This window comes from Rhynchophorus ferrugineus, unplaced genomic scaffold, assembly GCF_030347505.1.
Source record: "Rhynchophorus ferrugineus isolate W39M unplaced genomic scaffold, kcgeb_rfMv2 rfM1, whole genome shotgun sequence".
In the NCBI taxonomy this organism is placed as follows: domain Eukaryota; kingdom Metazoa; phylum Arthropoda; class Insecta; order Coleoptera; family Curculionidae; genus Rhynchophorus; species Rhynchophorus ferrugineus.
In genome coordinates, this window is record NW_027472580.1 from 36,938,918 (window position 1) to 36,962,034 (window position 23,117).

At 31.5% G+C, this 23,117-nt stretch overlaps 1 protein-coding gene across 1 annotated transcript in view; it reads left to right on the forward strand.

Annotated features, from left to right (window-relative positions):
• The first annotated feature begins 16,487 nt into the window (after nt 1–16,487).
• The window catches only part of LOC143196624 (mannosyl-oligosaccharide 1,2-alpha-mannosidase IA), a 95,338-nt gene continuing 88,708 nt past the window's right edge, over nt 16,488–23,117 (forward strand). The window contains exons 1-2 of the mRNA XM_076404477.1: nt 16,488–17,088; nt 18,450–18,647. Coding sequence (XP_076260592.1) covers nt 16,735–17,088; nt 18,450–18,647 — 552 coding nt within the window. The 5' untranslated portion in view covers nt 16,488–16,734. The remainder of the gene's footprint in view (nt 17,089–18,449; nt 18,648–23,117) is intronic.

Sequence of the window (23,117 nt, forward strand, 5' to 3'; positions counted from 1 at the left end):
GAACTCTGATACAGCTAACATCAAGCCGATATTGATTCGTCATTCGTTCCGCATAAAGAGGGTTTCTTCTTGGATAATTTAAGGTTATATTGTTTTTTTTTAGATATTTTAGTAACCGTGCACGTACTAATATTCGGTGCAGTTGCTACACGCTAAAAAATATTTTCAATAAAAACCGCGGCAATTAATATTTAACAGTGCTTGCCTCTCTAACACTGGCATTGTACTGGCAAGAGAGGGCTCCAATTATATTGTTCCTATTCGAAATAACTGATTACAGACGCAATCAGTTTTTGACTCTGACTGTGTAACTGTGTGACTCTGACTGTGTAACGGCTATGGCATTTTAAAATAAACTAATAATAACAGGCAATTTGAAATTTATTTAAACAAGGCGTAAAAAATCACGCTTGTCGGTTTACAACCCTTAATTATAATATTTCAAACAATTTTGCAGACGCTTGACAAACGGACGACTTCTGCTGGCTCATTCCCTTACATGTTCGAGCTTATCAACTAGCATCCTATTTCTTTTTAAATACAATAAAATGAAAAAGAAAATGTGTCTAACTGTAAAACGAGTTTACAACGATAACCATTCATAATTACTTATTGAAATTGGTTTGCTATCTTATTCCAACCCTATATTTGTATCCTATAAATTCAAATTGGATTTATAATGGATTGATAAACCAATCTCTTTAATTCTAGGTCAATTTAATACTATCTTCCAACTAACCCGTACAGTTTGATTGATTTTGAGTCTAATCTGCCTAGCTTTTTGTCTAACATGATGTTTTCAATTTAGTCCACCATCAAGTTCGATGCTGTGGTATTTAACTCATTCTGCTTGAGTAGTTTTGCTGCAACATAGAATTAACATAGACAGATTTGGAGCTATTAAGATGTATTTACTGTCTCTACTCTATTTGTAGATCCTGTTATACTGCCACCTGCAGTTTTTCTGCAGCCTCTGGCAGAGATATATATTTTGCCATAACAACTATGTCGTCGGCAAATATCAGGTACTATTTCTTTCGTTGGTGAGATATCAGCAGTGTAGTGCTGATACAGTAGTGATCACATTACCCTGGGATACTCCAGCAGAAATAGGTTCAAGTATTAAGAACGCCCGTCCATGCGAGAGTCTAAATTTTATTTGGATTTAAAAGATATGGCTTTTGCAGTTGAGATCGGTTCCACAGTCGCAATTTGCTCATCTTATAGATTATTCCCAAATGCCATAACCGGCCAAAAGCTCGTGAGACATCGTGAGGAATATTGCACGGCAGTATTGCTTTTATTCAAATGCATCTCCAAAATGCTCAAATAATTTTGATATCCTACGTTGCAGCGAGATATGAACTAGCGTGATATTGCAAAATGAAAATTAATGCTTTTATTTAATATTCTTTTAAGGTATGATGTATAATTTAAGTTAAATATTTTTTAAGTCCCCTCTTGTTACTAGTCAAATTATTTTATTGTTAATATTAGATACTTTCATGTATTTCGATCAGCGATATCTGTTGGCGAAAATACGAAGTATCAATGTCAACAGACTAACCTATCTACTAGATTCGATAGATTTTCATTTAGTATTATTGAATTATTCAATATAAACTGCAATTATGGAACGGTCAAAATAGAATTTTCGATATTTTCGGGAATTGTTTGAAGAAATCTACTGCCGAAGCCTATCAAAATTTTTAAACAAGAATTTTTGTGAGCATTTCACTTATTTTCGAATTTTGTTAATCTATATTAAGGTGAGGTTTCCGCATATATGGCTTTTTTTCTTGTGCAATTAAACATATGTTTCGATAACATGCAGATATTAAATTGTTGTCATTACAAAATATATAAAATGATACAGCTTTCCATGGTCATGCTAATCAATATATTTTTACTCCTCCATACTGAAAGCAATTTTACGGAAATGTGAAGTGATATAATACATTTAAATATTTTGTTTAATGACCTTATTTACGATTTAAAGGCACTAATTTGTGTTTAACTGTAGAACAGCGTTTTCCAGTATTTTTGGAAAAAAATTGGAAAAATATATATTAGTCCAAATATTTTCCATCACATTTATACAACTTTTTCTACTCGCAAGATGACGATACCGTATTGAGAAAACGATAGCGACCCAATCATGCATTCATTTTCCAGCATTCACCTCATAAAGATCATTGAATGTTTGATACGATCAACTTTTTGCTCATTTATGTCTCTGCAGTAAAGTGATGTGAGTCTTTAACTTCTCCTGGTTTGCTCCGACGTTTCTGTGAACTAAAAAGAGTGAACTAACATCGAAAGATGACTGTCGAGGTTTGAGCTACGACGCATCTCTGGATCTTTAGATTATTTAATGAGGGCTTATCGACACCCACATTCCATAAAATACTTTAAATTGTGTTTAAAAGAAGATTTACCGCAAATGCCGTTACCAGGGGCGTAATCATTTCTAAAAACAAAACCGAAAATATATACTTTTCGGAAGTATTTTCGATGCGCACTCGGAAATAATGAATTTAAAAAATTATTGGATATTTGCGAAAGTTCTCACCGTTATTTAATATTTATCTTTTTAGAAAATTCGACTTTGCAACAAAATATTGTCCATTATGTCCAAAGTGAGCATAAGTTTAAACTTCAATTATATAAGTAACTCATAATTCGATCAGTTTACCAAAAAGAAGCTTTAACATTAATAATTCTCCAAATTATACTCCCAATTTTATTATATGCATTCAATAGCTTAAATTTCGTGATTTAAAATATCGAAGCCAAAAAGAATGAGCCTTAACCTTAGTCATTTTACAAACAAATAAATTTTATTACAAGCTTTAAATGGCTTGAATTTTCTGATTTAGAATATTAAAACCTAAAACAATTAAAATTGGTAATTGGTAATAAAAGTTAATGGACGGCTTGGTGGCGCAGTGGTAAAGGCAATAGGATGGTCCTCCACTGTTGCGATAGCCGCAGGTTCGAATCCTGCTGGGGTATGGTCGTAAATGTATGTTTGTGATTGTCCTAGGCAAGAGGGTAAAATCCGACAAGGAAAATAATCCCAATCACGCTAGTAACCAGGCTGGGTAAGACCGGATGTCTTCTGGGGTGATTTCTAAAGTTGGTCATTCGCCAGTTGGTAGGCTTAATGCTGAGGACCGTGGTTCGGAGCCCACGTTAAACTGTAGGTCAAGTCCAAATAAACCCATAGTTGGTAAAAGGAGACTTTAAATCATAATAAAAAAAAAGTTAATGTATAGTATAACAATAAGGATTCAAAAATACTATATAAGTTTCAATTAATTAAATTACATACAATTAAATTAATTTAGAGCTTTTCACTTAAATACATAAAACAACATATTCAAAATTTTAAAAACCTTCTATTTATCTTATAATATAATATATATAGCTTAGTTAAATAGCTACTCATACTAATCTGTTTTTATTGGTTTAGAAATGTTAGAGTATAATTCGACGAAATATGTTATTTTTACAAATAAAATCCTATAATCGCCCAATAAATTCTATATAAAACTCAGTTAATAATCAAGAATTTCTATGTATTATGATTACTTTTCATCTTAAAAAGGCATTTAAAAAAAATTAACAATATGTGTTAGTCAAAATATTTTCCATCACATTTATACAACGTTTTCCAATTCTTCTCGCAAGATGACGATACCGTATCGAGAAAACGACAGCGACCCAATCGTCCATTAATTTTCGCGTTTCTTCGCAGCCGACTGGTAGATATATGACTGTAGATGACAGTGGCAGTAGTATTCGGTTTTACCATGTTGCAGTACACTAAACCAAACTTATTTCAGCATATGCACAGGAGATCTTGAGTATTGCCAGGACAATGGCCATTAATATTCCGTTTCGGCCTTGGAATACACCACAAATAATATTTTTTTACCCGGAAGTTACATTTTCACATAATTCGTATGGCAAAAATTTTCCATAATCTTGTATCTTCCCCACTACATGAAAACGCGAGGGAACAGTTGATTTAACAACTTCGTAGCTACCTGAACTCTCTTTGAGAGTTTGGGCTAGGTTTTCATCATAGAGTTATAGAAAGACAACTCAATAGGGGGCTTTTGAGAGAAGTTTTGCTGTGTCCAACATCTAGATGGGGCTAAATTGGTCATTCAAATAATTTGATTGGTCAATTTAAATCTCCATTATAGACACCTGTAAGGAAAACATTTTGCTATGAAGACATTTGATTAGCTCTTTGATAAAGTTTGGCACGTGAATTCCCTGACGTCACGTTTAATTGATCAATAAAACTTAATTAAACAACAATTTAATATCTGAAATAAATTTATGAAATAAAATTCAATAAATGAAATAAATATAATACGTAAAACTGAAAATTATATACGCAATATAGTTAAAATATAGTATATGGTAAATATATCTATAAAATATAAATATTATAATAAACAAAGAACTTTGGAACAAATCAAAATTATCTCTTCAATTTTTTTTCCTTTTTCATACCTGTTTAAGGCGAACAATTTAATAATATCTATTAGAGTCCTGACTATTTGTTTTCGTATACTGAAAGCAAACTTTGAGTCTTTCTCTGTTAAAATTATGTTTACCTTTTTTATCTAAAATTATATAGTACATATTATATTTAACATTCTATCTGGAATATCGTTAAATAATGTACAATTAAAATGCTTTAAATTTACACTTTTTTAAAGTTGTTTGACAAAAAAATATGTTATATTATGAATGTGGGGTTATGATGAGATAAAATAAAAAATATAGCTCGAAGAACTGCTCATAGTAAAATAAAACAATTTTTGCGGGGCGTGTGGTATTGCCTTGCCTCGTTTGTTCATATAGGAACATCTGCAATTGAATGTATAAAGGGAAGTTGCAATTTTTCAACTCGTTGTAATACATCCCTCGTTAGTATGAAATTAATCATCTTAACAATTTCCTAAAGGAACATTACATGACAAAAATTAACTTATCAGCGCCTAAAATGATTTGTCAAACATACTAGCCCAATGATGTATATTCTTCAATCCATGAACTCTAATAGACCCAAAAAAATTATCTTGATTACGTGGCCTTAAGCCAATATATTTAGCCAATTTTTAGACCAAACTATAAGGCTTAAACAATTAAGCCTTATTTTTATCTTTAATGAAATGCACCCCTCAGGATGATTATTTAATCTTTGAATTCACTTTAACAAATTTATTCTTACTTGGGCAATAAAATTTAGGGCACTATTTAATTCCTGAATCGATTTATACCAAAATTCCTAGTGTATTGAACTTTGGTTAATCTAGGTTAAAAGTTTACATTCAGAAGCTATTATTTTAGTGAATTTCAACTATCAAAAAATTGATCTAAGAATAAAAGTATATGACCGTTTGTTTAGCTTATTTCGGAAAGGGATTCATTTCTAAATTTTAAAAAAATATTTGATATTTTATATGATAATGACATATTAATAAGGAATAAACGTACCTCAACTTACAACAACAAAACACGCTGTAACGGTTATAAATTTCATTGATGGTTAATCCAGACAGTTTTGGATTTTTAACATTATCAACCATTTTTTATAGACAGCTAATTACTTCTTTGAAGTAAAAGGAGTCTGCATTTCTTTAATATCTATGCATCTATGCATTCAGTATCATGCATAGGATACACAACACTTTCTAGATCGAGAATTCACTTTACTTATTATACTACCGACTTATAAATACTAATGAATTAATAGCTTAATCTCTAAACGTTATAAAAATTTAAATGCACCGTTCCTTAGGTGAGGCACACTGAAAATGGCGCCGAGAAACAAATAAACAATAAAAGCACTATAGAGATAAAGTGAACCAATCGGATCCTGTCACGGCTCATAGCATAACGATTAAAACGAGTTATAAGTTAAAAGTAGCGACATTTACATGTTGGACGTCACGAAACATTTCACCTAAAATTTCCTATAAATTTAAATCACTATTTCTCTATGGTTTTCATCCACTAAGAATTTGTTCACAATTCACTGTTTTTAAAATGTTTGTTCCTCGTACTATCCTTTGTTATTGACTTCAAAATAACCGCTTTAAAATCATTAAAACCAAAACCGAAAGTTCGATAGGATATAACGAAGGTTTTCGCCATAGGTTTCTAAAAATGTGATGGGCTTCGATAGCAGATTTCTTCAAATAAAACAACAGTAGTAAATTATCTCGGAAATTCAATTTTGAGCGTTTCATGATAAGCGTCATTACAATAAAATAATTCCGCCGGCTTGGTGGTGCAGTTGTGAAGGTGACGGTCCTCCTTTTATTGTGATAGTCGCGGGTTCGAATCCTGCTGGGGCATGGTCGTCAATTTATGTTTGTAATTGTTTAATATTTGTGATTGTCCTGTGAGTGTAAAATCCGACATGGAAAATAATCCCGGTCACGCCCGTAACCAGGCTGGGTAAGACCGGATATCTTCTGGGATGATTTCTAATGATGATCACTCGCCAGTCGGTCGGAGCTCACGTTAAACTGTAGGCCCAGTCCAGATAAACCCCTAGTTGGTGAAAGGAGACTTTAAAATATATATAAAAAAAATAATTCAATAGTACTAATTTGAAAATAGTTATTTTATGTAGAAAAATAACAAAATAGTCGAATTTAGCGATTAAGTTGTTCAAGGATTTTTGTCTCTGATTTTCTTCGTCTCAGGTGATAAACAGAATTACAATTTTTATTTAAAATAGAATTATTGATTATCCTTAATATTCTCATGGTTACAATATGAATATTGTACAAATAACTAAACTTGCTGCAAAACATATTACTTAGATTACGTTAGTTTGCTTAGGAAGGACGATCAAATAGAAATTGCACAACCTGATCTACTAAAACATCCTGTTATCTTATATATCTTGCCTTTAAGCGCAGTTTGAAAATAATAACAGCCAGAAGTATATTTATGCAAGTCGGTAGAGTAACTCATTTACCATTTCTTCTTTATATATGACCTGCCAAATCCCATCTAATCTCTTTGCCCTTACGACCCTTTTGTCTGATCTCTAATCCAAAAACAAGTCCTTCTGTCACGTTTAAAAGCACCGAACATTTATTTTTCTACGCCTTTGTTGGTTACATATATTTAAGTCGCCATTGTAATGCGCCATATTGAGACTTACAGTGATCGGTAACTAGTAGTAAATAAAGGGTGTCTCAGAATGAATGCCATATTTTAATTTGCCGCCATTCATCTGTTCATCCGAAAAAAGTAGCTGGCTGACTAACTGACTAATTTTCTAAATAAATATATTATGTATTACAGGTGTTGAGGTTAGGCTTGTTTTGAAACCAAAAATCGATATTTTTTTGTCGATTTAAATCGATCTGCCAGAATACAAAAGGACCAATTTTTCTTTATATATGGCGACAACTTTTGCTAAATATTTGAGTTATTCTGTATTATTAAACTGTTTCTTAAATCCTGTTAAAAACTCTTAAATGTTTAAAAAATGTATTGGTCAGCTAACCATAAAAAGTATGTTATTGTGTTAATATATAACTAATTAATTAGAAATAACAGTTGACATTAGAATAGTTTTATACTGAAATAAATTCATTCCTTTTTCTTCTTTGCCAGTTAAAATGTGGCGTTGGACACAGTCATTGTCATATCAATAGACAATGTATTAAAATTTTGAACGTAAGATGTTGATATAGTCGGTATAATTTAAAAAGTATTTTGGTCTAATGAGTTTAGAATTATAATTCTTCTGATAATGAAAAGCTTTATGATAATTTTTCGACATTCATTCCCGTCACCTAACCACATTTTACTTTCTCAAATTGTAGTTACCACACAATGTTAGAAATTAAAAATTCAGACTAGTATACGGTTAATAAATTCGATGGGAACCTAATTGGGCACGAAAATCTGCTGAAATTTATGAAAGAACCCAAAGAGCGCCTATAGCTGATGAAGCTAGTGAGCAACGAGCAATGACCGGAAAATTTGCGACGCAGCATATGAATGTGAGACAATTACTCATAGACTTCTGTGAAGAAATCGACATTTTTTGAAGGAGGATACTGCAAATAATTTGGAAAATGACACTCTCTCATTTAAATTGATGATGATTACATGCAAAAAATTTAAACTGGACTTTTCAACAATTAATAACAAGCATACCTAGTTTTCCATTTACTGGAAGCTTATACTTAGGAGTTAGATCAATGGGTAAACAATAAACAATATTTGCTGATTTTACAAGCAACACCATATAAACCAATGGTTAACTTCGATGACTTTGTTAATCATCTAAATAGGGGTTCAAAGAACCCACATGTAATTGGCGAGATACAAATTAACCCACAATGTTTTACTGTTTGGTGTCGATTTTGGTCTCTGTAACCACGCAGTAATTCTTGCTAGTGCTCAATATTGCGTCATGATAACCAGGCTCTTCCTGCCTAACAATAGAGACAATACTACATGCTACACAGTTCATGAAACCTTTACTGCATATCAGTACCGTTCGTACAATCATAATCGTTCCCATGGATTTGATTCAAACTAACATCACTTGATTTATTTGTATTCGTTATAGTTTTCAAGTCAAATCTTGTAAATAAATAAAACATAATGATATCGCATCTCATGAGTAATGCCAATATTATATAGTAAACAATAACATTTTAATAGAACTTAAGTACTTCTACGCCACTGTAGAAAGAACATATTTCAAAGCACGACACAGATTTTAAAATAGCTATAAACAATAAGTGCTACATATAAAACTATGACAGAAGCAATAATTATTGACACAACAGAATCAACGCCAGCGATCTATAAATGTGTGCTTCCATTTTTTAACGCTTATTGTGTTATTGTTGCAGATTAAGCAAATTACTGCGGATTTAAAGATGTTCTCATAAATTCAATTAGTTATAAATGTTGCTGTTGTTGTTACTGTTAAAACATAATTAAAATATTAGAACATTTTTGGGTAAGAGACTAAGATATTTTACAAAACAGTCAATTAATTTAATTAATTCAGAAGTCAATTATGTATTTCTGCGGGTCCCACTGATGCTTAATCGATGAACAAAAATATATATTTCAATACACACGTTTATCATGTGTAGCGAATGCACGATTCTTTTTTGCTTTTTGGCTTTAAATACTCATTACCAATTGTTATTGTTGAAAGAAATGCCACGGACACAGAAACACTGCTAAATCTTTGTTTATTTAAGTAATACTTCAACTGAATGTTTGTTTGGTTGTCGTCGATGACACACCCGTCGTTCTGCGAACAATCGCGACGATTCCTGAGACAAAATCTATAAAAAAAGAAATATAAATAAATATTATCTAATATCCAGTCCCAAACCTTTGAATCGTTAACTGATCTGACTCTAATGGTAGCCCAGAAGACATGAAAATATTTTTTAATATGTAACATATTTCGTATGGAAATATAAACAATTAAAAAGTGAGTTCCAAATGTCCAAAAGACGTCAACATCAAATATATTTAAATATTTAGTTGTAGCCACAAAAACAGGCATTAAAAGTTAAATAGATGCAATAGCAACCATAACAAGTCAATTGAAAAGTCGCCGGCCTACCATATTAAAACATTTTTTTTGACAAAATTAGTTTTTTTATTCAACATAAATCCATTCAAGGGTGATACACTGATTATAGTGACCCTCCAACTTTTCGATACCATTTTTATAGTACGATTTGTCCTTTGCTTCAAAATAGGCCTCAGTTTCGGCAATCACCTCTTCATTCGACGAACATTTCTTCTCAGTGAGCATCCTTTTGAGATCTGAGAACAGGAAACAGTCGCTGGGGGCCAGATCTGGAAAATACAGTGGATGAGGAAGCAATTCGAAGCCCAATTCATGGATTGTTACCATCGTTTTCACTGACTTGTGAAGCGGTGTATTGTCTTGCCGAAGCAGCACTTTCTTTTTCTTTAAATGCGGCCGTTTTTCGACGATTTCGTCCTTCAAACGGTCCGATAACGCTACGTAATAGCCGCTGTAGATGGTCCTTCCTTAGGTAGTTCACCTTAGCTTCAAGAGGGCCGGGGGTAAAACCAAAAACTACTGTCATTCTTTTTTGGTTCTACGTTTTGGTCTGAGATCTTAGATTAAATTTGTTTTTTCGTGTATAATTTTAAGAAAATGTATTTTATCAAAAGCACAAGAACCTGCTTTGGCCTAGAAATAGTTTTTAAATGTAAATAATGATAAACTTAAGAGAATATTTTATGAGCTCCCACATAACTACAGAAAGTTTGTTCTTTGCATTTCAGATCTGGATTTTATAGACTAAAATAATTTTATAAACATAATATAATTTCTAATTGTAGTTTAAATAGTCGGTATTTTATTATGGTTAATGTAATACATAGCATGCAAGGCATTACAAGTATTTCTCCAAAAATCAAAGAAATGTGTGCCCAAAACTGCATTCAGATAGGGATCAGTTCAATACGATAGAAAAAGCAAAGAAAATCAAGTTAAACATGCCATTTGTCAGATTATGTGATGATAGTGTGCTTTGAAAATGTTTCGTTCAAGTGTTAATTAATTTATTTAATATTTAATATATTACATAACTAATATTTAATTTCCCGCTATAAATATTATCCTCCGGAAATAAAAGCGGGCAAAACATGGTTACAATTTTATATATGAAGATCGCCTTCTATGTATCGTTAATTTATGGTTGTATTTTGGATCCTACGTAATGTGTTTATTTGGACAATCTATTTATTGAAACGTTTTAGCATACACATATTTATGGAATTCTGGATGAAAGGCTAATAATGATAAATGTCTGTTCTACATATTTTTTAACTAAATTAATTACTTATACTTATATATTTTTTCATTTAATTTAACTAAATAAATTAGTTCAATGTCGACATATACAGAAATTGACTTTAAAGTTCAATACGCGTATACAGGTAAAATAGTTAACAATATAATACCAGAGGAGAAGACAATTTTAAGTTCGGTGCTGCTATAAATCAAGACATAAATATTCTAGTTATTTCTTTCTTTAATTCACTTGACTTTTTTTGACATATCGAGACACGGTTTGATATTAAAAACTATCTTCTCCAGCATTCTTCTCAGAAGTATCAATTGACTATACTTTATCACTGCTATAGGCTTTCAAGGAAAAAGACAGCAAATACTGTCACCGAAGTATTAATTAAAAGAAAAATTAAAAGTTGTAACCATTGGTTTATTATGTCATACAATTTGAGGAGAACGTAATAAATATTAAACAGGGAATTCGGTCTATTATTAGCTTTCCTTACATAAGGGAGGGTGGGTCAACAACAAACAAAAATCGTCTTACGTAATAAATGAATGGCACCTTACCAAGCATCGCAGTGATTCCGACAGATATGCTATTCTAGTCCATAATCCATGCTTCTTATTTCGCCAATTCTAGATCATTTTATTACCCATCAGGAAATATTATTTATAAAACATATTTGTGTACGCACCAGTCAGAAAAATTTAAAATATTTTGTATCCAAAAACACTCAAATAAATAGATTATAAAACCAAACACTCTTATTTTACGTGGCATTGTCTGCGGAGTACATCTCATTTAATATAAATTCCCATGGTAAAAAAAAACATAGACAATTCAAAATAGTCTATTCAAAATAGCAGTGAACTCACGTCATCTGAATTGATGACATCAAAACGTCGCAATGTTGCCGCATCAACTCTGAGTTTTAATTCATTTTGGCTTTGAAATACAACAAAATTCTAATATAAATAAAATAATTAAACAGTTAAAAATACAAAATTAGAATATTAAATAAAAGATACTGTTATAAAATGTAATTTATTTTAACATTACAGTACATCTAATGCATATATTATCAAAGGACATAAAACTACAATTAATTATACAGTTATAACAGTTTGTAGGTTAGGGTTGCGTTTTATTATTTTTACATTAACTTTTTTTCGATACAACCTATGAGGTAGAGTTCCAATCAGGTTTTTTATTGTAGTGGTATCCTCGGGAGGCCTAATACTCCTAATATCCAATTAACATATTTTACTCTCATCAGAGAGCATATTTACCTTTTACGCTTAGTTCTAATTTCCTTCGGTACAGTGTTTCCTTCTAAAATAATTTTAATATCACCGCATCTCTCCTTAGGTTGTTATGTTACTACCTGCATACATCTTTCTTGATAGAGCCAAATTTAATCACTACTTCTCCCTAATACACTTGCTATATCGGCAAAACAGTTTCGAGTTCATCCAAACCGAAAGTGTTATTAACCATTGCTCTTTGCAGCATGAAGAACATTATATCTACAATGAATTATTATATTAATAAATGTTATGAATATTATAACCTAATCAAATTTTATACCAACGCTTACCTTTTTCCATGAACCTTTATTGTCTTAACACTATTTTTATTATCATCTTGCCATGAGTGACAATTGGGTATATTGATATTCTTTTTATATAATATATAATTATATAATAATCATGTCTTATCTAAATACACATATTGAAATAATAAGTCTTCCTTGATTTTATTAAATGCTTTTAAAAATTATATTCTTTTAAAAGCAATGTCTGGAAGTTCCATTCGACCTCTTTGTAGGTTAACTTTGCCCTATATATTACCTAACACTTTATGAATGGATGCTCTACATCCCTCAAAGAGCTGCATATCTCTAAGATTTCTATGGATACTTTTCAGATTGACAGTTTCCTCTGAAAAAAATTGTATTACATTAAGGATACGTTCAAAAAACTACTCACTATTTTTATACATGTCATATATTTGATCTGTGATAGTGCTGACATCAAGCAGATCTTGATTCATCACCCCCTTAGTATACGGACGGTCTCTTTTCGGTGAATCTAAGATTATATTTTTAATTTTTTGAGATATTTCAGTGACAGTCCTTATTAATATTCAGGGCGGCTGCAACACGCTAAAAATATTTTCATTAAAAACCGCAGCAACTTATAATTAAGAGTAAAAATGCTTACCTCTTGAATGAGAATAATAATAAGCAGCGATTTAAAATTTATCAAAACAAGCAAAGCATTCAGAATAGGGATGTCGACCATCGAAAAATTATCGATATATCGATATATCGGAGAAAAAAAATCGATATATTTTTTGCATCAAGTATAAAAAATAAAAATAGTGAGTCATTAGCTTAAAAAATTATTAAAAATTATATTTGATTTATTTTAAAAAATTATCGAAATATATCTCCAAAAACAATATCGATATATCGATAATATGATATATTTTTTCTGCTTCCCTAATTCAAACAACGTTTGCCGGTTTATAACCACAGAATAACTAATACCGTTTTTGTTAACTTAAAAAGGAAAATGTCTGTATTTTGTGACTTATAACCTGTAGTTATTGTAATTATAGAGAATTTTCCAGACTTTTGAAAACGGGACGAATTTGGCAGGCTGATTGATATATAAAATAATCAGATATTTTTATTGCTGAACTCATGTGACGGAAGTTCGGAAGTCGTTCAATGCAAAAGTCAGTTAGCCGGTCAGTTAGCTTTTCAAGCACTAACAACCATATTATATGGGAGGCCGCACAAATATTGCAGACAACTGCTTATAGAAGTATATGTAGTGGTAGCGGGTTCGATTCCCGACGGGGGCAATGACTTTTCATTGTTGTTCTAGTTTGTATAAAATAATACAATATTTGTATAAAATAACTCCGTGATTATTGAGTAAATATCTAACACTAAATAGCGAAAAATAAAATATTTTTAACAAAGAAATTGTACCGACTTTCAAATATAAACAAGGAACTCACTAAAATGTAATAAAATAATCAAACTTAGATTTAAATAACAAAAAATATGCTTTATAATACAATATCTACATAATAGTCGTTGTAATAACTAAATAAAACTAAACAAAAACCTTATTTAACCTATCTACTACACGTATTTTATATTATACTATATACACATAATTTAGCTTAATACCTACCTATTTATCTATTTACAATATTATTTTAGCTACTACCAATTGATCAGTCTAACTCACTACGAGCAACAAATTAGATTTGTTTTGTTTTCGCAAAAAATTATATTATTATTTGGCAACGCTCTAATGTATCGAAAAAAGTTACTGAACACGAAAGCCAGCATGAAACAAACCAGTTTTAACTAATTATTTGAGCAAGATACAAGAGATTATTGTGATATTCGAGATGTATTTATTGAATTAGTTACTGAACTCCTTAAGGCCTTCCAGTCAAAACAGCAACATTACCATTTGCTTGAGTTCTACAGCTTATATATGTTAGAGTCCATCAGCTTCAGGCTTGCTCAGAGTCATCTTGAAAATTCCTTCACCAGTTTTATGTTCAGTTTATTAATATTATGATTATTTATTGTGAAATATTATTGTTATTTATTTGAAAGTTTTGCTGCCCCCTAAAAGAGGCCACAATGGCGGGCCGCTCCTGAAAGAAGAAGACCCTCTACTATTTTGATTGCCCATTAATTTGCTCAAAGAACAAATAAGCAAGTTTAGTTTTCATAAAAAGTTTATTCGGCCTTTATATTTTTTTTTTTTTTCGTTATGATTGAAAAATTGTATCGGCTAAATGATGACCGCTATTCGCTATACAACTTTCGGCTTTTTTAAGGTATTTTTCATGACATCCTGCAACTCCAATATCATGAATATTATCTTTGAGATGTTGAATCCTTTGGGGCTTATTCACATAAACATTTGATTTTAAATAAACCCATAAGAAAACGTCTGGTGCTGTTAAATCCGGAGATCTGGCTGGCCACCCTAAATCGCCACTTCGCGAAATTAGTCTTTGTGGAAAAATGTCATTCAATAATTGAATTGTTGAACGAAATGCGTGTGCTGTGGCCGCATTTTGCTGAAATCGCGTGTGCTCTAGTCCTTGCTCTTCCATTTTAGGCGCACGAATATTTTGAATCATGTCTTGTTACCAGCAGTAACAGTAACAGCAACACCTTCGTCATTAAAAAAAAGATAGGGACCAATGATGTTTCCAGCATGAATACCACACCATCCAGTTGTTTTTAGTGGATGCAATGATGTTTCATGAATTAATTGTGTTCCCCAAAACTGACTGTGCTGTTTATTGACGTGGCCACTGAGAAGAAAATGCTTCATCGTTCATTATCAATTTAGACAAAAAATCTTCAATTTCACCAGACAGCCTGATAATTGCATTACTGTACTGAACTCGTCTCAATAATATAGAACAGAAGTCTACAAAACAGAATGGTTGACAGAATGGACGTACACATAACCAAAATGGCGCGTAATCAAAAAGCTACCGAGACTTTTTTCCCACTCTATATGTAAGAATGAGGAATTGTTTTCTTGATTGCATCAATCACCATATACTGTTGTTGAAGTCAAATTGCACAGAAACGGAAAGACTTAATATTTTTTACATATTTTTTGTATTTCAAGTGTAATAGGGTCGACAGGATAATCGACGGGATATAAGTTAAAAACAAGATGAATAATTTCTGTAATAAGAGACAGAGAAATGTTTATTCTGGGGCATAAAATAATCTTCATCAATTCTACTCGAATTTTTGCTGTTATAGCTGTGGCAGGATGACTTTTCTTATAAAAACAACAGACTATATGAATGTGTTTACAAATATTCAGATAATTTAACATAAAGAAACTTTTTTCTTAGCAATCGATAAAATTAGTTTTACTAAATTACAACATTTGTAACTATACACGCTAATTAGTGACTGTTAAGTAATAAATAATTATGTAAACTAATCTAAGAATAACGTAAACATAAAATTAACAAAAATATCTTACCACTACCCTTAAAAGTTTATGGAGGCTAAATGATTGGCAGGAATACAGAAAATTTTGAAATATTTGAGAATCCGCAAAAGTCAGGTCAATCGGTGAAAATTACTGTATGCTTTGATTTAATATTTTACTTCCTCGGACTGTATTGTAACAACCCTCGATTATTACCAACCGCTACTTTCTTATAGTTGTATGTGTAGTGGCCTATAGAGTCATAAGAATCAGTTCACATATATATAAAAAGTTTTATAGCGCCATCTCTGCCGAACTACCCTATATACCACAGGTGTAATGATGGAGAGCGCTATACTATTAGTTTAAACAGTGATTAAATTTTGATATTTCATATAATCTTTATTAAATCTTAATATTAAAATATGTTTCTCAAGATCTTATTTAGAGAGAAAACAAGTTATAAAATTATTTTATAGTGGTCTCTAATTTTTTTTAAGAGATATCTTAAGGCTTCTTGTGAGACGTACGAGATGGCACCACCATTTCTATTTAATTTAAATTCTCATCATTCAATACGATCGGAGTTACGCCGAGAGAATGTTAGAGGTCGCCTCATAGTCTCGAACCAATCCTTAATTTGTCGTGCAGCCTTTTTCATCTCGACCAATTCCCACCTGTACACACACACAGTCGCAATCGTATCGAAGCAGAAAACTGTGTATCGGCCAGCTGTCTTGTCTGTCAGTTTAGCCTTTTCGGGTGTCGAGGCTGGTGGTTTTGTTGCGGGGTGAAATTCGTTCGATCCGTATAGAAAATATAAGAAAATCGCGAGGATCGCTTGTACGACAGAAAACGTATAGAAAATGAGCGCGACGGGTATCTTACCGACGTACCAGCGATTCGTGAACGGGATGCCGGTGCCGTTAAGGCGTTCCTTCCCTTCTAGGGTACGGTCCGTGATTTGTATGGTGGTAGTGACCTTTTGCCTGATTTGTTTCACCACATTCTTCTACTTACCAGAGTTTAAGAACTCGGGGGGACGCGTTGAGAGCATGTATAAGGTATACGATCAAATCAAACGTTCTGGACCTGATCTTCTCATCCCTCCGCCACCCCAACTAGACGACACGCACTCCAAGGAAGCGCAGAGGATATTCCGACACGAAGATGATGCGAAAAACGACCCCCATATTATCGGCGACCGAGAAAAACTCAAGGTAATCACAGTCAGTTTTTAATTTTACTTAATGTCATCCTCATCGACGAGTACAAACTCCAAACAATGATAAACATCGTTCATCGAGCCTCGATATTACGCTGGAATGGCAAGATCACGATCCCAGTCACGGCTGGGTTATCTAAAATTTGAAAAAGACTGTGAATAAATAGTTGCTCAAGTCATAGAATGAGGTTATGTTCCTTGACATGTATATTTGTTTTGTTTACTAATAGGCCTACTTCTTTTCAATCCATATCTGTATAACGTTTATACATTTTTTTATTATCGAATCAAATTTTTTACTCTAAAATAACGAAAGGATAATGTTTAGGTTACTTCTAAACTACGTCGTTCATATGTACTTAATTATATATACATATATTTATTGTGACAATGGTTTTTATGAATGGTAGAAATCGTAGGGTTGAATTAAACTGGAAAGTAATCGTTTGTAGAAAGGTAATTCCACTCAGACCAACGGCGGTACAAAATTAGGAAACCATGTAATGAAATGAACCACATAAAACCACCCATATAATTTTACCTAAATATAGGAAGTGCTACTTTGGGCCAAACGTGAAAGCATAAAGTATTTTTAAATAATTCTATAACATATCTTATTACTTACAAATATAGATGAATATACGGAGAAAATTAATTATAACACGCCCAAGACAAGACTTTTTATTTAATAATTAATTGACCCAATTAATTCCTTATTAAAGTAGACCGACCACTTTTAGAGTGAGTCATGATAACTCATGGTAATATTGTTTACTTTTAATATAATATGCAGTTTTATTCTTCATTTATTTTAATGATAGATCTTTGCGCTAATATTTTCAATTATTTATATTGATTTATATTATTTTATGGTTCGATATGTTTTTATATAATTAAATTAATGAAATACATTATTTTGTTGATACTTTTTGATGGCTCCTGGTTTGCGTCCATGAATGTAGAGCACGAGAATAAACGGATTCAACAAGAAACATCAAAAAGGCGAAAAAAGTGGGTCATCAAATATTTAAACGGCGGTTTAGATGCTTCCTTCTATTGTCTAACCTTATGTGTGCTCGTTCCGCAAAAACCTAACGGTATTCGGCTAAATTTGTCCTTCTTCGTTAAATACCGTTGAGATACTCTCGATTTTCACATGCAAATAGTTACGTTTACGCGTATAGGCGTATTCAAAATTTACAAATGCTTGGCATACTTTCAATAAATACGGAATGAGAATCGTTTCAGGCGCCAGCGTAAAATGTGACTCAAAATAACATATGTTTTACCTACACGGCTCACAACAAATAAACTACACTTAAACTAGACCATTAATAAGTTCTTTCTTTGGTTTAGGCAAAAATAGAGGAGGATCATGAGCTAAAAGTTCTAGAGAGGCCCGATCAAGCAGTCACCGAGAAGAAGGAACCGGGCGTTCCCTCAGGTGCAGTGGTGACCACCATAGCACCAGGACCTTCCAAGAATTATCCAATAAGACAGGGCGGTGAAGACAGCGATGATGCAGTTCGAAAGAAAAGGGATAAAGTCAAGGACGTAAGTCAAACATAATTTTGCAGAAGTAGAGAAATTCTTAGAATCTCATATATATTTTGTTTCTAAATTCTTTACAAGATAGTAAACATTATATTAGTAAATTATATTGTGTTACCAGTATTGCATATACTCTAAAAACATATGACATTTAAGAATGCAAAAAAATCAAAAAAGGAATACTAAATCCGAAGAAAAATCTTATTATGAATAAGATTATATTTTTATTTTTATTAATGTATGTATATTTAGATTAAACTGTTTAACTTTAAATTGTTTTAAAAAATGAAAAAGCTTTAGAGATGTTTGTAAGTAAATAAAGTGAACAAAACAATATTTTGGTATATTGTAGTTATTTTAACAAATAACATTTTAGCTTTTAATCACCTTTATCTATAATCTCATCAGTAGCTTTAAGGTATTATCGAATTTTTTAGTCTTATCTTCTATGTGTATACTATCACCTGTATTGTAGTACATACCAAAATAATTTGTTACGAGAGAATAGCTACAAATATTTTAAATAAACTTACATGAAGCCCAATTCCTTTAAAATATACTGTATGTAGTTTAATAAGAATTATATCATCATTTTTATTATATTAAAACCACCATCATATATGTCTTTCAATATATACAAATTGTTTTTTGATTTATACAAAGTAGGCCCTAAACAATTCTCAGATGTTAAGTTATTTATAACATCAAACTACATTAAACTGAAATGTTGATAAGTAAATCACCATGTTATACAATAACTTTTAGACAAATTAACATAATTAGTAAGTGTAGCATTTAAAAAAATTATATTCCTTGTGGCTGTGTAAAAGCCTATGGTCTCTTGTTTAAAAATTAGTTTTTTGTTCAATAAAGCGAAATTCTTTATTCAAAAGGCTTCTTGTTCGGTGGTAGGACCCTAATTCGCTTTAGAAGAGTAGTGCCGTAAGGATCACAGCACTTATTTTGTATAGTCTTATTTTGATTCAGTATCATGATTTTGATCAGAATACTGGCATGAATAAAATATTAAATCCAGCAATCCACAAGGTCGATTTTGACAACAAATGTAATTATACGAATTGACACATCTACAGCGCGAATTCTTAGCAAATGAAAACACTTTTCTGTTGTCTTGTTTTATAAATGGTAAATTACAATAAGTGAGGCCTAAACAAATTTGATATCCAAATGTATTTCTTCACTGCTTCTTTACTCTTAGTTTTATTTTAAAATTAACTAAAAAAATAATTTGAAAGGTGATACCTTTGATTTAGAAATTTACTATTAGGTATTGAACATAAATCATACAAAGAATATACCATAAAAATCAAACTAAAAGTGAATGCGAACCCACTCTGAGATTCCAAAAAAATTTCCGTTGAGTCATCCTATTCGTGTCTTTTACGGCGCTGGTAACATTTTTATTGCTAGCAATAAAGGAAATTTAGGACGACGGATTTATATGCGGCAGCGTGTAATTTTCATCGATGTACTCCATGTTTTAGTTTATTATTATATCGGGAATAAAAAGAGATACCGCCTACCTCTAGATAAGGCTACTTATCCCAATTTATTTTTTTACAATTGATTCCGTGTCACATTGTTCGTTATCGGTTGAATTTTGTACAGCAGGTACACGGTTTCCGGTATTATCTCGGTTTTCAACGCTAGCCTTGTTTTTTTTATTGTACGTAATAAAGAATCAAATAAAACTTTCGAATGAATGCTTTCCATCGAACTGCGATATTTCCACGTCTTATTTTGTTATTTAGTTGATTTTTGTTTCTACGATTGCGTCAATAACACTTAAGTTAATCTAATATCTGAGAAAAAATATCGCATGCTTTAATACGTTCGATACATTCATTGAATTGATTAATCGTTATATAATCCATCTATCTCTCATTCTAAAAAACAATGGAAAAATTAAGCTACGATAGAAACGTTAAATATGTCTTTATTAAACGAATCCTATTAATCTATTAATATGGTAGATATAATATTCATCATTTCATTTTCTGCAAGTTTGTTCTCGGAATATACCGAGGTACCGTGCTTTTTCGAGCTTCTTCAGCATTTCGAACTCATGGACCAGCCAAATGATGCGTTAATATGAACAAGTGGTGATCAAAAAGCTTATTGGTGACTTTTTGCAATAACGCTTTATTCATAAAAATGTTTAAATGTCGGAAGATCTACAGTAACAGTTTCATTTATTTTTTTTATTTCATATATACGAGGTGTATAATTTTAATAGATTTAAGGGCTTCATTAATATTATTCTGCGTGGCGATGGTAAGAATAATAATAATGTGGCGTGCAAATAAGTTCAGGGATTTTAGAGTTGGAGAATTTCTTTACAACTTTGAAGGAAGCTTTAGTTGGAGTAATTGGTACAATATATTTCTATCAAAATGTTGTCCATAGTTAATTACGAATTAATTACGACAATGTCTGGTGAATACCGCGGTTGGGACGGTTTTCTCGGTTTTAGCATTCAGTAGTCTACATATTTATTATTTTTAATCTTTTGGAACCGTTCTTTGTGACTTGTTTTCTTTACTAGAAACAAACAATTTGACCCATTTTAAAATCCTTCAAATTGTAAAATAAAAATAAAGTTTCACGCAAATAACGATCAATGGCTTCAAGAGTCATATAGAACAAAAGAAAAAATGTGACACATACAAAATTCAACAATATTTGAAGGTTGTGTTATATCCTGTCTTACGATATGATATTTTAAATCAGATAATTTTACTTTCATGAATTGACCTTCTTTTGTTGAACGGATGATACTTTACACCACAGATACAATAAATGAATATAAAGATATGTTGCTAGAACGAATGAATGAATTACATCTCTGCTAGAACTAAAACATACAAATAATCTAGAAGACATAATTCTGTTAAGTTCCATGGAAACCACAGACTAGAGTTAAACAAATAAATTTTGTTAAGTTATGTAAATTGATTTGTAAAAATTAGCATTGTATTTGAAAAGTCATAAAGAGGATCAGTCCTGATGTTTTCTATTACTAACCACCACTTTTGCATCTATCCATCAACATTTAAATTCAACTTTCTATTGTATAATTTATATTTTCCCAATCTTCATTAGTAATTGTTCGATTCCCCATTTACTTTCATTTAGAGCTTCAGAGCAACATCAAATTTATTATCAGCATTATTCTATTGTTATTAAAATATTGTCCTATGGTAATCAGGTTATATAGCGGTTCAGTAAAATATTAAGTGAAATAATTTTCTTGAATAAACATCAATGCCTGTCACCAATAATTTAAACAGATAATGTTAGACTAGAAGTTCTGGAAAAAATTGTCTTTCTTAGTTACATCGGAAGCTTATTGAGTGTTACGTATATTAAATTAGTGCTGTATTCCCAATATCAAGGTTTCTCATCCTTGACTTACAAAGGCTTCAATTTTAAGTGCATTTTAACGCAAATCACTCACAAAGGCGGAGCTTTATGTCGATATATCTCAATTGTTACATAAGAAATAATTTATTTTAAAAATTTAAAACCTTTCTATGTATCGCCCAAATTATATCACTGCTCTATTTCCGGGTCATTCAAATACATGTAAATGTAAATGCCACACGATCTGTTTTATCGCCTAACCGATAAATTAAATAGAATTTAATCCTAGTAAATGGATTCGTTCCTACCGCAATGTAAGAACGTTCCCCAGCAGTGATAACAAGAGTTCTTTTTGTTACCGTCTAAAAGGAATGCCAGAGATTCTGTTGGCACCCGTAATTTAAAACAGTTCCACTAATAGTTATTTTTTTGTGATATTAAAAAGTTGTAGCTAATAAATATCTAGGCAGTGCGTGACGATCGAAACTGACTTTTTTCCTTCTGGAAGGATATATATAATTCGTGCTACTTAACTGTGTGTGTGGCATACATTTCTGAGAAGAGTTTATTATGTAATTTATTTTTGACCAACATCTGGTATATTAATGCGGGTCTTCGGTCGTATCGTTGCCGGGCTGTGGAAATTTTAATTGCCATCATTTTTGTTTGAATCCGTTCAGCTACATGTGCATGGTGTGGTGCAAGTGCGTGGAGGTTCCTGCTGTCAAATGAATCTGCAGGCGGTATATAATTGCGGTTTCAAATTTTGCAGATGCTGAATCGTTTAAAATTTATAATCGGCGATTTTCTGACCTTTAACAATTATATTTTTATACCCACAATACTTTTCAAAAGAAACGATAAATAAATAGTTCATGGTTTATTTGGGAACTATCGACTGAATACTGAATATAATCAATTTTTTTTTTGTTATTACGAAATCCTCTTTCTCTATTTTTTTTCTTTTGGTTTCAGATAGTAAAACTGAAATATTATGTTTGTTAGAACCTTCCAAACCAACAAACTATATATTTACATTTTATGTGTTTTTGGGTATTCTCATCATTTTTTATCATTTTCTACAACTTT